We start from the raw sequence: 15,146 nt of genomic DNA on the forward strand, positions 1-15,146 counted from the left end.
CTTCCCGGCCACCCCGCCCAGTGCCGTGGCTGGCCTCGCCCTGGTGCTCCCCGCGCGGGGTCGTGTGGCTCTGAAAACGTTTTCATTCTGGGCTTTCCTCTTTCATTAATGATGTTTCTGGATATCCTTGTTTATTTATTTTCCATATAAATGTTTGAATCAGCCGATCTGACTCTTAACAAAGATAAACCCAACTTTTGGGGTTTGGCCTGGTTGGAATTCACTGAAGCTGTGGGTAAACTTACAGTCGTTCCCCTGATCCTCTGGCTCATCTGCAGGGTGTGCCTGTGAGCCTCCTGGTCGTCACGGCTGCGCTCAGCCCTCCTTCCCTGCCTCCACCTGCTGGACCTGCGCCTGCGGCCCTGGGGTGTCTCCTTCCTCCTGCCTTTCTGACTGGTTGTGCGTCGGGAGGCTCCAGGTTCCCCGTGTGTTAGCTTTTCACCCACTGATCTTACAGCTTCTCTTGGTGACTTCACCTCCCCCACCAGCTGTTTCTCCTTCATCTGTGTCATCCCGCACCTCTGGCCATGGCACAGGGGTCGGGGCCGGCTCGGCGTGTCCCCGAGTGGAGCTGTCCAGCTTCACGCTGGCTTTGGCTTCACTTATAGAAGTGAACAGGCACCTTTGTGCGCCTCTCCATGTCTGTAGACTAAACACACGTAGAATCACGTGAAGCACCTCTCTGTGCCCGACGGGGTTCAGCTGGCAAAGCCCAGGCTCATGGGCCCCCAACCCGGGCGCCGTCCCCGGGCTGCTCCGGAGCGGCCCCCCGCCTGGCTGGCAGGGCTGGCGGGGCTCCTTTCTTGTGTGGGTGCTTCAGGGCTCATCTTGTTGGTACCGCGGGGTCCTGGTCCGGACATGGATTTTTCTGTTGTTCTTCAGCCATCAGCTGGAGAAATACAAGATGTAAGGGATTTAAAGTTTCTTTTAAAAAAAATTAAGACTGCTTTGGTTTCCCCTGAACACCAGCATTGCTCTACGAACCTTCTCCTCACGGTGAGCAGCTGTACCACGCTGATCTCTGAGCACACAGCCAACGCTGGGCATCCACCACGTTTAAGAAAGTGGTTCAGGGTTGTGGGGAGGAGCCAGGAGCCCTTGGCCCTGAGCTGGGTCTTGTACAGACTTCAGATGCTGCTCAGACCCCAGGGGCTCGAGTCCAGCAGCACCCCCCCTGCCCTGACTGGGGACAGCCAGCGGTCAGCACCAGAGGGGCCCCTCGTGCCCGCGGGCACTGGCCAGGCCGCCCTGAACCACGGCCGGCCCCGGGCACAGCCAGCTCAGTGTTTCTGGAGAGGCAGCGGTGGAGACAGACTTTCTCCCAGGTTTTCCCCGTTGATCGGCTCCCGCCTGCAGGAGTACAGCTTCTCTCATCTCTTACTGTGCCGGGCCTGGGACTGGTTCTTTTGAGCTGAAATTTTTTAAAGGGTCAGCGTGCCTTTCAGAACACGTGTGTGCTCTGGCTCTAAGCGCATGGAGGCGAGAGGCGGTGTCTCCCTGCTCTTCGCTCAGGCCGCCCCCGCTCTGCCGACCCAGGACTTCCTGGTCCTCGGGGAGAGCCAGGCGGGCCGGGTCGGGAAGGGCAGACACGTGTCCACTGGTGCGGCAGCAGAGGTGTCCGGAGCCCGGCCCCGCAGGAGCTACAGGAGGAGGCAGGGTTTCCCTGGGTGGGGTTGGTGAGCCAGTCACTGAGGGCAGCCTTTATGATGGCTTCAGGGCCATCACAGGAGGGACGGGGTGGGGACGCGAGCAGCAGTGCCTCCAGCTTAGTTTGCTGGGCTGCACCCAAGGGGACGGGGTGTCTCCGCGTCTGCGCCCTGCAGCTGCGGGCGTGTCCAGCCTGCTGCGTCACGCTGGGGGCAGGTCATTCATAGCTGGGCACCCTGTGGTCTGGGCCCTCCGCCGGGCCCCTGGGTGAGGGGAAGAGACAAGCAAGGACCCTGAGGGTCTCAGTCTTCTGTCTGGAAACATCAAGGGGCCTGACCTCTGCAGCCGCAGGTGTGTGCAGGGCGCCTGGCTCCCCCTCCCAGAGGCCTGCTGGTGGGTGTGGCCCCTCCCTGAGCCTCTTCACTGTTTTGGCCCGTGATTCAGCCATGCTGATCAGTTAGGGACCGTCACCTTCTTGTGGTCAGTGTGGTTGGGGCCTCCGTGCTGTGCTCACGGAGGGGGCTTCACGCTGGCACCCTCCCAGAACGGGTGGGGATGCAAGCTCTGCGTGACCCTGTAGCTCTGCGTCTGGTGTCTTCCAGGTGGTGCTCTGGGTTGGCCTGGGCATCCTGGTGGTCAGCACACATACCACCCTGTCCGTGAGCCAGGAAGGCCCTGTGGACTTGGCCGAGGAAGCCCCAGGCGACCAGCTTGGAGAGGCTGAGGGCGAGGTGAAGGCAGAGGCAGCCTGGCTCCCAGGTACGTGGCTCCCAGTGACAAACACAGGCCCCCTTCCCTGCAGCCTTCTCAGGGACACCCTGGTAGCGTCACCTTAGGGTCACGGGGACACAGGTGGCACTTTGCAGGCTGTCTTACCTGCCCAGCTGCTTCTATCCTGTTTGGTGATTTAGGGGCGGGGGGGCACGCAGGGGGCTGGCAGGTGCACCACCTGTGTGCAGAGGACAGACGGTGCACAGCGGATGAGGGGCAGCAGGGCCGAGAGCTCAGTGCCCCCGCTCAGTGCGCTAACAGGTAAGTAAACGTGGGCACCACTCACATATGCTTGTTTCACTTTGAGGACGTGACTTTCGAGCAGGGTTTCCCTGGACAGAGTCAGTGACCCCCCTCGGCTCTGCTCCCCACTTCGTGTTATTTCTTGTCCACCCGCCCAGGGAGGTGCAGGCAGGCTCCAAGCGCGGCTTCCCGAGGTACAGCAGCCTGGTGGTTGGGAGAGAAGAGGCGCCTGGAGCCCGTGCCTTCCCAGGCAGAGATGGGAGGGTGCGGGGAGGGCCCCTCCTCCCGGCCCGTGCCGGCCGCCCGGCAGCTCCGAGCGGCATTAGGTTCGGGTGTTGGTGGCGGTGCTGCGAGAACGTTCGCTGTGGGGGCTTCTGCCCTGACGACGCTGGGGTCCTGTATTCACACCCGTAGTGAGCGCGTGTCCGCTCACCTCTGCCTCGGCTTGAGGTTCCCCAGCCTGCCCGCCTGGCACCCCCCTCTGGGGGCGGTGCTGGTTGCTGGTGGATTCCAGGTCCCTTTGGGCGGTGGTGGCTGAGTCCAGGTGGAGCCCGGGTTTCGGCACCTGCTGTGACTGACAGAAAGGAGAGGCCCCAAGGGCTGGCGGGCAGGGTGGGCTCCTGCAGGGCCAGGCTGGCTGCGGCCCAGTCGGAGGCTTGGGACCCTCAGGTGTGTTGCCTCACCTCCCTGTGCTCAGAGAACGTCTGCGGAGCCAGCCCCGCCCCAGCTCCCTGTGGGAGAACAGTCTCTCTTGGGGCTCTTTTCGGGGAGCCCTGAGCCAGGAGTAGCTGGACATGCTCTCTTCTGCCTTCCTGGGATGGCGAGGGCTGGTGAGCCAAGATTCCCCCTTTGGGGGTTCCCTGCAGAGAGAGCCCCGAGGGACGGTGGGGTCCACAGAGAAGTCAGTGGTCAGAGGCTGCCTGGGTGCCCCACGCTGAGTTGCGTGGACTTGGTCACTTGGACGGGGAAAAAGTCACTTGAAGAGGGAGGAGGGTGTCACTCCTCCACCCCTGCTGGCAGCCCCGCTGGGTCCTCCCTCCCCCACCGCACCCCCTCTGGCGTCTTGGGTCCTGTGTGCCGTCCCTGCTGGCCACGAGCCTGCCGGGTGGCGGGCTTCCTGGCATCAGTCGGCATAGCCGGCCCCAGGCTGCCTGTCCCCACAGCGTGGCTCAGACTGCAGCCCAAGCAGTGCTAGCAGCTGCGTCCTGTCGGGGAGGCGGGCCTCTGGCTCACCTGGAGCCCGCCACGGCCACATCTGGTTTCCATTTTTTCCACGAGTCTGTAACAAAACACATGGCCCCTCTCGGAACCACACGCCGTTTGTTTAACGTGGTCTCCGTTTTTCTCACCCCCAGCCTCCCCCATCATTCACGGGTTGCCTTGTGGAAGCAGAGCTGGGCCCGCGGGCCTTGGCCGTGCTCCCCGGCAGACGTCTCCCGTCCGCGTGTGGGGCGGTTTATTGGTCTCTCTAGTGTCATAGAGGCCAGGACAGTGCCAACGTTCCTTAGCTCCTGAGCTGGCCTCAGGACTGACGTGGAAGTCCTGCCCTGGGGGACACGCAGGACCCGCTCCCCCAGCCCGGTGCTCTCTCTCGGAAGAGGTGGCCGAGCCCGTCAGGAAAGGCTCTGAGGCTGCTCACCTCAAGCCTGATGCCTTCCCGCCCCGGGTCTGACAGGTGGTTCAGAGTTTGAAATACTCGTAGCTCCTTCTCCTAACTGTGTGTCCCTCCCCTCCTCTCCCTCCCACCCGCACCTCCTCATGGTGTTGAGGCCGCCCTGGCCTGACCTCTTGTACATCGAGTCCCTTCCCCTGGTGGGACCCGGCTTGCCTCTGCTGGGAGGAGAGGAAGGGGCCTGTGGGTGGCAGCACGTCCACATGTGGGGACATAGGTGGCTGAGGGGGCCCACGGGCCCAAGCAGGAGCTGGCATCCCCCAGCTCTTTCGTGTTTGCTCTCCTGAGGCTGTGCGCCTTCTGCTGCTATGCCAGCAGCCCGTGCGTGTGGACAGGAGGGCTCCAATCCCCATGACAGACGCCAGTGTGCCTGTGGGGAGGCCTGGTGCCACGCCTGCCTCCTCTCCCTGGCCCCGCAGCTCCACCTGTGCCCCGCAGAGAAGGGCTGTTACCACCGCTCTGCTGCCTGATTTCTGTCCAGCTTTCTGCCCGTGTGTCAGGACACAGCCCTAAGCACATTTCACCAGTGCTGACATAACCACTCCAGCCGCAGCCAAATTCAGAAGGGCTCCTGGGGGCGGGAGGGGCACTGCCTCCCGGGTCCAGCCCAGAGTGACTTGGCCGCCCTCACGGGTCCCGCAGAGAATGGCACACCCGCCTCTGCCTGTTGCCCACGGGCAGACTTGCCTGTCTGCAGGAGAGCCAGGTCCAAGACCCGCTGGGGTTCCCACACGTCCAGAGACAGGAGTGTAACAGTCAGGATTCCCCTTGCTGCCTGAGTCAGGAGGAGCGGGGTTACCGAGCGACACCTCACGGTGGCGTCGAGGCGGCCACTTCGAGGTGGTCAGCACAGCTGCTCAGAAGCAGGGCCTGGCCTTTCAAAGTAGCATTGAGTGCACAGCCCTGGGGGCCTGTGCGTCTCCTGAACCTGGGGTCCCCTCCAGCCAACAGGGGCTCCACCTGTGGGACCCAGTTGCGATTTTAAAAGTCACTTTATTTTTGTGTTTAGCCGTCAGGGAGGACGGCTTCCATCTTTACTGATCACACAGAGAGAGACGCCCCCGTGTCAGAACGGCTCCTGCGGGGCAGAGTCCACAAGGAGGAGCCCCAGCCCCAACCCCCATCTTCCAAGGTGGAGCCAGCCTGGAACGCAGATTGTTCAGTGCAGTGTGCAGGCCTGTTCTGGCCGTGGCATCCCCAAACTGCCGCCCGGTCCTGGGTTTCACATCCGCGGGTTTCGGTAGCCTTTAGGTCCTTACACCTTGAGCCAGTAAAGGATCGCCTGGAGCTCCCCCAGGACTCTGGAAGGAGTCTGACCAGTGATGTCCATTGGCACGTCTGTCTCCGGAGCTCCTGGCCCAGGGCAGCACCAGGAGGGCCTGAGTGTGGACAAGGCGGGCAGGTCAGGGGGCACCACAGACATGGGTCTGGTTCCTGCTTTTAGTAGTGGAGGCCATGACCTTGAGGCCGAGAGGAGGACCTTTGGGGCTGGGGCGCCCTCTGCTGGCTGCTCCCCGCAGACCTGCTGCCACTTCTTGGAGGAGGACTGGGCCTGAGCACCTGTCTTTCCCTGGGGCGGCCGCTCGGGTGATGCCCGTCTTTCTGTTAGTCTCACTGCTGCTGAGAGGCGTTGCTGGCAGACTGTCCCCACGAGGAGCTCGGCTCCTTGTAGAGACGCTGTCTGATGCCCAAGGTCGGCCACGAGGCTCTGCGGGCCGGGTGCGGCCACGCTGTGCACCAGCGTCCCTCACTCACGCCCAGCCTCAGGTCACTCTGCAGCCTGGGTGGACCCCCCCCCCAACACTGCGAGGCCTGATGATGGGCGAATTTTGTTTCTGCCGAGCAAATTACTTGGTCCTGCGATGGAATGTCTTGTGCTTCTCCTTCCCTTCCCAGCCCCCTTCTTAGCTCTGTAACCTGCTGGACAGACACCTCCTGTCTGAGCACAGGGGCCTCCTCGGGGGTGGGGGTGGGGCTAGCTGTGGCGCAGATGCCACGTGCTTATTTGAGTCGGTCCTTTGGCCACACAAGGAGCCCAGGGTCTGGCTTCTGCCCGGCAGGGCCCCCCCACTCCAGTTTGTCTCAGACACCGCCCCTCAGCTGCTTCAGGTGCCCCGGGCCACCACCTCAGCTTGTCCCAGGCCCATGTCCTCTGGGGGGGAAGGGAGCAGGCCCGCCTGAATGGACTGTCGTGAGTGCCCCAGACCCGCCACCTCCGGGGGTTCCGCCTGCCCTTTGCCAGGCAGCTTGTGCCCTGAGAGGGGAAGCGGCTGCTTTGTGCCTTGGGGATGAAGTGACTCTTTTTAGAAGTCTCTTCTCCTGGATAATTCTTCAGTTTCTGCCGCGTTTGTCCAACACGTCAAGTGGCTTTGTTAGTGGAGAGAGGTTCCCAGCAGGCGCCATCCTGGCCCGGCTCCGCAGGCGGTCCTCCTGCCACCCTCCCGGACACCCGCTGTCGGGCCTTCTGGAGGGTGAGGCCAGCTGTGTGGGTTACGGGGTGGCGTGGGCAGCGGGAACGCTCAGCTTTGCAGGCTCTGTCTCTTTCTCGCCTTCCTTTTGAGGAGAATTTTCACATCAGCAGTAAGAAGCCCCCCAGCTCCATGCGCACCCCGGCCTGCGGCAAGGGGTTGGGCTTGGGCGCAGTGGTTGTCCCCAGAGAGGGAGGACGCAGGCACTTAGGGTCCCTAGGCCTCAGGTGGTGGATTCATGCTGCCACCCGGTGGCGGCGGCCAGTCTTGCATAGAGTGTCACTCCTCTGCTCCCAGTTAGGTGTAAATTGCACATTGCATTTTGACGTATTTTTGTTATGAATACACATGGAAAATGACGGTCTCCTGTGCTGCTTAGCTGCTAATGATTGAACAGGAAAAAAAGTGACAGCTTAGGCTCCACCATTCGACTGGGAAACGTGATTACAGTGCAGGGAAACCGCCCCGCTGCCCTGCTGACTGGCGGAGCAGCCATGTGGAAACCCCGCTGTGTTATCTGTGCTGCACTTCCAGGCCAGAAGCCAGCTGTGGACGCGGCTGAGGATGGCCGGGATAAGCCGAAGCTGCCTAAGGAGAAAGAGGAGATGGAGCAGGCCCAGATCAAGGGCCCTGTGAACGTGCCCCCGAGGGAGGACACCAAGGAGAAGCCGGAGGAGGTGCAGCTGGATCGCCCTGGTCAAGGTGGTATGACCCTTCTCGGGCGGGAGGGTGGAGAGGGCTGTTGGCGTCCATGGGGAGGGGCTCTCGGGCCCGCAGGTCTTTCCCTCAGCCCTGCCCGGTCCCGGCCCTGTCTGCCCCTTCATCCTGTGACTCAGACAGAGGCTGCCACTCTTGTAACTTCCTAGAACAGCGTCAGACCTCAGTTGGACAGCAGTCACTTGGTCGGGTGGTCGGTCGGTTGGGATTAGAACTCTGTTCTCAGGCCCTGGGCGGGAAGGCCGGGCCACCCTCCATGCTCACCCACCACGTCCTCTGTCTCCTTCCAGGCGTTGCGGTACCTATGGGCGAGGCCCACCGCCACGAACCCCCCGTCCCTCACGACAAGGTGGTGGTGGATGAAGGTCAAGACCAAGAGGGACCGGAGAATGAGCATCCGTCCAAACATGTGGATGAAAGGGCTCTAGGGGGCAAGGGTCAGGTGGTGCTGCTCCTGCTGGATTCAGAGAGAGAGAGACCCAGACGAGACCAGGCTTTGGAGGCAGCGGGCGGTCTTCCTGAGGTTCCCCAGAAGGTTCCAGAAGAAAATGGTCAGCCAGCCATTAAGCCCGTGAAAGAGGAGCCCGTGGGGCCGGGCGACGGGGCTGTGCATCCAGGGCCCCAGATGGTGCTCCCTAAGGGGAAGGACATCCCAGTGGCAGGTGCAGGGGACAGAGCGGACGGAGTCCCGCCACTGGACCATGCCAAGCCGGCAGAGAAGAGCGAGCCTGGTGGGTGTCGGCTCCTTCGGTGTGGGCCCGGGAGAGGCTGGGGAGGGGCACGAGGGACTGACCACCCTCACTTCTGTCCCGCTGCCTTTCTCTTCTCGCAAGATCAGCGTGTGAACGTAGCTGGCCTCTGCATCTGGGTAGGCGGGGTGACCAGGAGTCTGGCGATCTGACAGCTAAGCTAATATCTGTCACTCGGTTATTTGCCAGACCGCTAAGCGTCACGTGCCGTGTGCTCCTGCACGTCTGGGCGCACGGGCACGGCTGGCCTGACAGGTGCCGCGTCGTTAGTGCCGTCCCAGGGCTGCTGAGGACGGTTCCTACGTGTTAACTGGCAAAGGTGGTTACCACTGGCTCCCTGCCACAAGCCTGTGAGATTGTTAAATATTTTTTCATTGCCTCCCCGGTAATCATCAGGTTGAATATAAACTGCTGGCAGGGGAGGGAGGGGCGAAGTGGAGGGTGATTTTAGGGAAAACCTGTCACCTCCTCTTATCCCTCCTCTGCGTTCGTCCACGTTTTCTGCAAACCTCCTGAGTCCTCACTGTGTGTGCAGGTGGGCAGGCCCCCCTCCCAGAGAAGCCGGCCCCAGGGGCAGGGCCACAGGCAGAGCCCCGGGAGCAGAGGAATGCAGAGGGACCTGGAGGGGACCACGCCGGCAGCAAGTTGGAGGGTAAGGCCTTTGCTTTCTCACCATGTTCCCCCCGGGGCCTGGAGACATCTGCCCCTTCCAGACGCGGTGACGACAGGGACAGAGCCACAGGTGCCTGGCGTCTCCAGGTGCCTGGCATCTCGGGGGCCTTTCTGGGTCCCAGCCTCTGCTCTCTTGAGCTTCCTGCTGAGGAAAGACATTAAAAAGCCCCCTTCCCACTGACAGTCTCTTCTCTGGCGCCCCCCCCCCCAGCCAAAACGTTTTTTAATCTCCTTTTCTCCCCCTTTGGAAAAAAAAAAAGGTCAAGGTCACGTCTAGTACCATTCGTTTTTCATTTCAAAGTAGATACGATAACGTTCCCCACGCGCCGGCCAGGTGTGGGGCATTAGTGAAGGGGAGGCGGGTGACTTCCTGCTGTCCTGGGACCCGTGGCAGCGGCACCATGTCCACCTGCGGTGAAGCCCCGGTGCCAGTCCTGCGGTGCAAGCTCATCTGACTTTTTGTCTCCAGCGAATGAAACTTGCCCTGTGGCCTCCTCTAGGCCTTCCGTCCCGTTTTACTTGCTCCCAGCTCTTCACTGTTAACGACCCCCCTCCTGTGGCCCCACCTGGCCGGGCGCTGCCCCCGCACTAGAGGTGGTGGCAGCTGTCACAGCCAGTGGTCGCCCATCCTGGTTTTTGGTCCCCGCCCAGTCTGAGTCCCCTGTGTCACCGTATTTGCTAGCAGCGTCCGCAGAGCAGCCCTGGGGTGCACTCTGGGTGCTGGGAGTCTGGGTCTGCACATGGGGGTCGCGGGACACTGGCACCTTGCTGCCCTACGAGCTTCCTCCCTCCTCCACGAGCCTCGGGACAGCTGGCCTGGAGGACTGGGCAGGGAGCCGGCCCAGCCTTTGCCCACCCAGAGGCCAGGGAGGCAGAGTTGAGGGTGCTAGCACCCTGTGGCTCCGGAGCACCCCGGGAGCGCCAGGGGTTCCGCCCGTGATCTCTTCTTTGGTTTCAGTCTCATGTTACTGGTCCTGGTCCTTATAACCTGTTGCCTGAGCCTATTTGATTCTTTGACTTTTTCTTTTCTGAAAAGAACTTTCACGGCCTCCTATTCTGCCTTTCTCCACACGCCTCTCGATGGGACATGCAGCTGAGATCAGAAAGATGGTGGCAGGTAGGAGTTGGGAGGGCATCACAGTGAGGCGTTTGTCGGGGTTTAAAGACGCGAGAGCAGGCGGTGTGGGCCCGGGTCCCACTGCACTGTGCGTGGGGCAGACCTCAGGAGCCACACACGGCCTGCCCCCTGCCCGGCCAGGCCGCAGCCCCTCAGGTGGGGCCCCCCAATGCCCCTGCCCCACTTCTTGCACAGATGCCCTGGTTCCTCAGCCCTGCGGTGGCTCCACTGTCACCGGAGCACAGCCGAGTGCAGCCTATGAGCACCTGTCCCCCCAGACAGGGCGGGGCCTGTGTGTGACTTCCGCCATGTGCACAGCCTGGTATTGATGGATTAACATCCGCATGGCTCCATCCCATCCAAGAGCTTGGGGCCCCGGGGTGGTGGGCCCGGCACCGCCACTCTGCTTCATGTCTGTCCCACCTGCTCCTGGGGGGTTGTGGTGGACTTCCCCGCTCCAGCCTCCTTCCACCAGGCCAGTGAGGCGGAGACCCGCTCACTGGGGATGGGTGGTGCCAGCAGCGTGTGCACCACACCCAGGGTGACAGCATGGCCGTGGCCAAGGGGGGCAGGCCTCGAGCCCGTGGGGACACGCTGTGTCCTCATCTGAAGGGGTGAGCAGAGCCCCAGTCCGACCTACAGAACCCAGGCTTTCTCAGGCAGGCACCTCGATCACCTTAGGATGTGTGGACGCCAGCCTGGCAGGGAGCAGGGGCCCATCCTCCCCGTGGCTGGCCTCGGCACGTCCCTCACGGGCCTGCCTGGCCACATGTCCCGGCACCGGCCTCTGGGAGGAGGCCAGCCCTGCCCTGTCTGGAGGATCACAGGTCATCATTATGGAGGACAGGCCAGCCCATCCGTGTCTGCCAGCACGTGGGCCCCCTCTGGGGTGTCGGCTTGCGCCACTCACAAAACGGTCTTCCTTCTTCCGATTTGAGCTTTTATATCTGGCGACCTGTGCACGTGTCGTCTGTCATAGTCTCCTGTTTGTAGACAATCATGTTTAAAAGTGACTTAAACCGAGGCTGTTGGCTGAGAAGAGCTGACTCGGTGCCAGGACGTTCGTGGTGCAGCGTGAGCGGCCCGCATGCTCAGGGTCCAGCCTCGGGGCCTCCTCTGGGTCCACGGTCTGCAGGGGGCTTCCTCCCATGCCGGCTGCAGCTGCCTCCCTTCAGCTCACCTGGCGCTGCTCCGTGCCAGCCGCAGCCGGCTTCCTGGGGGAGGTGGGGCCGGTGGCAGCGGCGTCACAGCCTCCGTCTCTCTGAGGCCCCAGCTCGTGTCTCTGCTGAAGAGGAAGATGGCTCCGATTGTGTTTAAGTCTTTCCTTGCAGGAAGCTCTCTTAAAGCACCAGTGTTCTTTTTCAGAATAGCTCACAGGTCCCAGGTCCCAGCCCAGACTGCCGTCATTGCTGTGACCTCCCTCTTATGGGAGGTCATTATGGGACCTCCCTCTCGGCCCCCATAAACCCTGGGACCAAAGCAGTTGGAAGGGTGTCTGGTCACTGGAGAGGCCATGGCTCTGCCCCGGGGTGGCCTGGGTGCTGGCTGAGCCAGCTGGACGGAGAGGAGCAGCCAGGGGATCTCGGGGAGGGTCCCGCAGGCCACCTTGGCATCTCTGTGCACATCACGCCACCTTCAGCCTAGCGTAGTGCCTTTGCAGCCGGCAGGCTCTGACTGTGTGTGTTCTCTGGTTTTCTGAACACCAGAAGCTGGCCGGGTGGAGATGCTGGACCATGCTGTCCTGCTGCAAGTGATAAAGGAACAGCAGGTGCAGCAGAAGCGCCTCCTGGACCAGCAGGAGAAGCTGCTGGCGGTGATTGAAGAGCAGCACAAGGAGATCCACCAGCAGAGGCAGGACGGCGGGGACAGTGAGGATGGCAAGTTGGGGAGGGGGACCCGGCCTGCAGGGGAGGGGACTGTGGCCGTGCCCGGTTGGGGAAGGGGGCTGTCACTTAACACATAGATGCCGGTGTCTCCAGGGTGGGTCCTGGGCAGCGGGATCTGCCCCTGTGGCCTGATTTCAGTTGCGGTTCGTGTTCCTTAGTTGCCGGCAAGCCCGGTTCTTTTAGTCCCTGTGTCGGTAGCTTCTGCTCACTCCTGTGGCTAAACCAGGACTGACTTCACTTGCAGTGGACGTGCAGCCCGAGCCCGGGGTCGCTGCGCCCAGAGGTAAGGAGCAGGAGGCCCACGACACGGGGATGGCTGAGCGCCCCCCTCCATCTCCTTTGGAAGCCGGGCCCGGCGCTCCCAGGCACCTCCCCGCTCCGCCCCAGGGGCACAGCCAGCGCCCAGTGGAGGAACCCGAGGGGGCTGCAGGCAGAGCCCCGGCCGCACCTCCCGGTGATGCTGACCTGGAGCCCCAGGCTGCCCAGGCCGAGCCGAGGGAAGGCAGGCGGGGCGCCGTGCCGGAGGCCGCGGGAGCTGGTGTGCAGGTGCGGGTCCCCGTGCCAGACCCTGCCAGGGTGCTCGGGAGCCTGGAGAAGCACGGTGCTGGAGGACTCCCTGGGCAGAGTCGGGACGTTTTTGGTGGAGTCTCCCAAGAAAGGAAGAAATCCGGAAAGGAGGCGGCAGCCCCGGGCACGGATGTTCAAGCGGCAGACCCGCTGCGGGTGGGGGCGGCGACTGGGGACCTGCAGGTGAAGTCCCAGCAAGCGAGCCAGGACCAGGCGCCTGCAGGCCTGGCCAGCAGGTCGGGGGGAGCAGCCCCTTGGGCCCAGGCCGGGCTGCATCAGCCGGAGCCCCGGGCTGTCTCTGCCCCGGGTCAGGGCGGGCAGCAGGGCGGGCATCCGGAGACGAGGAAGGAGACCCTCGGCAGGGACCACATGCCCGCTCCCAGGGAGGACGCCGCCATCCAAAAGACAGAGCGGAGGCCAGACCCTGAGCTCGGGCCCAAACCGGCCATGCCCGGGGCTCAGAAGCTAGACAATGCCAAACCCAATCGGGACCTGAAAGTCCAGGCCGGCTCTGACCTTCGGAGGAGACGGCGGGACGTGGCTCCTCAGGCAGAGGGGGGCCCGGCCCCGAACGACGGGGTCGTCATCAGCTTCAACCCCCTGCCCGACGTGCAGGTCAGCGACCTCCGCAGCGCCCTGGAGGCCCAGCTGCACCAGGCTGCAGGCGGCGCCCTGCGGGTAGTCCAAGGCCGCCAGATCAAACAGTTGCCCGGGGCCCTGGAGGAGCCCTGAGCCCAGCTAAGCGCCTGCTTCCGGTCAGCTGGTCTCGCTCGGCCTCACCCAGGCCGCCAGTGAACCTGGACGTCCCGGAGGTCAGGCTGGGAGTGGAGTCTGACCGCTCTCGCGCTGTGGCCCCGCCTTCCAGATGAGCCCTGCCATTGCTCCTGCGGTGACTTAGTCCACTGCAGCTGCGAGGAGAGACAGCCTCTTGGTGAGACCCTGGAGGTGTGGCTCTGCGTGCGGCCTTGAGGTCTGTGACCCACTACCTCCCGTGCAGCTGGGGATCAGCCCAGATTCCAGATTGAGGAGCCACCGGCTGTACTGGCCCCCAAGCTGCTGAGTGACTGTCACCTGACCGCCGCTGTTGTGACTCCAAACGCTGCTTTATCTGAGGCTCCCTGAGTGTCCTGCAAACCCTGAGTAAATCTCTGCCCTCACCCCACCCACAGCGAGTGCTGCTTTGCCTCTGAGGGGCAGGGGGGCCCAGGAGTCCAGCCACGTCTGCCCCACCCCGCTCCCTGCTCTGCACACGCTCTCTGGTCTCCCAGCCACGTTGTTGTGAGGTTTTAAAAAACAAAACACACCGCTGACATCTAATCAGTGTGGTTAGTACCGAGGTGACTCACCCAGAGGACAGCTTCAGTCCAGGATCCCAAACCACAGACATTAAGTGCCTGGGTGACGCGTGCTGGGGGCCCCGCTGCAGGGCTGGGGGGGCGGTGACAGAGGCTGCCTCTCACTTCTCCCTGGGGCAGCTTTCCCCCACCCCTGCTCTGCCTCTGCTCCAGGCCACCCCCACCAAACTGCTCAGCTGTTGGAAGGGTTTTTGTGGTGTTTTGTGTTGTATTTTGTTTTCAAGTGGCAGAAAGGCCGATGGTCACCCCCTGGCCCCCGAGGGTGATCGGCAGACCCAAGAGGGGCTGGGGGACAGTGCTTTGCTTTCCTCCATCTGGGTTCCGTGGCCAGTGGTCCAGCCAGAGCAGGCCGTCAGGCCACCAGTGGGCAGCCCCTCGTGTTGGCAGCTTCACTTGGCAGACATGGGGCCAGGCTGGCCTGGGCGACAGGGACAGGACCCTGTCTGTACTCCTGTTCTAGAGTGAGGCCACCACGCCCAGCCCTGGGAGTAAGGAGCCAAGGCTTAAGCTGTGTAAGGCTAGGGCCCCTGCTGGTGGGGCTGAGCCCTCAACCCACAGCTGAGACAGGTGGACAGTACAGAGCTGCACATGGTGACTTCTATGCAGCGATGCAGCTGCAGAAGCAGCAGAAATGCTCTTCGCTGCATCCTGACACCACTTTGTTGAATTCCCTTCAATACACAGCGTCTGGAAGACGAGTGAGTTTGGGCAGGTCAGGAGGGCAGGGTCGCTCGGGAGGCCTGTGAGCTGAGTGTGGTGTGTAGGGGGCGGCCTGGCTGGTCGCCAAGCAAGTCCGCAGCCCTGGGTGTGAGACGTGAGCACCGTGGATTGGGGTTTGAAGGGCTGGCAGCAAAGAGCACCTAGAAGGGGCCAGAGCGCATGTGCTCAGCGGAGATGCTGGGAGCTCTGGCCAGTGGGCTGTCAACGGTCAGAGCGGAGAGAGCACAAAGGGTTGGGTGAAGCCCATCCTTAGGCCAGACACATGTGCTGGGGCCGCACATCAGGTCCAGGCAGACAAGAAAGTTGAGCGGAGGTGCTTAGCAAGTCCATTTTTGCTGGCCCGCCCTCCTCCCTCTGGCCCGCGGCCAACCTGTGGGTCTCCGTCACCCCAGGGATGGGGAGTTGTGTCATCAGTTCCTGATCCCGAATCCGAGTCTGCTGTGAAATGTGACCACCCACTGGGACAGACTGACAGCCATGACGCCCTCACACAGCCTGTGGCTTCCCCTGAGGCCGCCCTGGGAGCCACATTTCACTGAGATGGGCATCCCGGAGACGTGGG

At 62.7% G+C, this 15,146-nt stretch overlaps 1 protein-coding gene across 3 annotated transcripts in view; it reads left to right on the forward strand.

The window, feature by feature from the left end:
• SLC38A10 (solute carrier family 38 member 10) overlaps positions 1–13,826 on the forward strand; it is a 34,679-nt gene extending 20,853 nt beyond the window's left edge. For 2 of the 3 annotated variants that reach the window (XM_032456576.1, XM_032456579.1), the window contains 7 exons: positions 2,250–2,406; positions 7,336–7,503; positions 7,809–8,249; positions 8,803–8,919; positions 9,976–10,056; positions 11,763–11,933; positions 12,187–13,826. In XM_032456576.1, coding sequence (XP_032312467.1) covers positions 2,250–2,406; positions 7,336–7,503; positions 7,809–8,249; positions 8,803–8,919; positions 9,976–10,056; positions 11,763–11,933; positions 12,187–13,241 — 2,190 coding nt within the window. In that variant the 3' untranslated portion in view covers positions 13,242–13,826. The remainder of the gene's footprint in view (positions 1–2,249; positions 2,407–7,335; positions 7,504–7,808; positions 8,250–8,802; positions 8,920–9,975; positions 10,057–11,762; positions 11,934–12,186) is intronic. The other variant, XM_032456577.1, reaches the window with a different exon arrangement.
• Positions 13,827–15,146: the final 1,320 nt, after the last annotated feature.

Source organism: Camelus ferus, chromosome 16 (assembly GCF_009834535.1).
Source record: "Camelus ferus isolate YT-003-E chromosome 16, BCGSAC_Cfer_1.0, whole genome shotgun sequence".
Classification (NCBI taxonomy): domain Eukaryota; kingdom Metazoa; phylum Chordata; class Mammalia; order Artiodactyla; family Camelidae; genus Camelus; species Camelus ferus.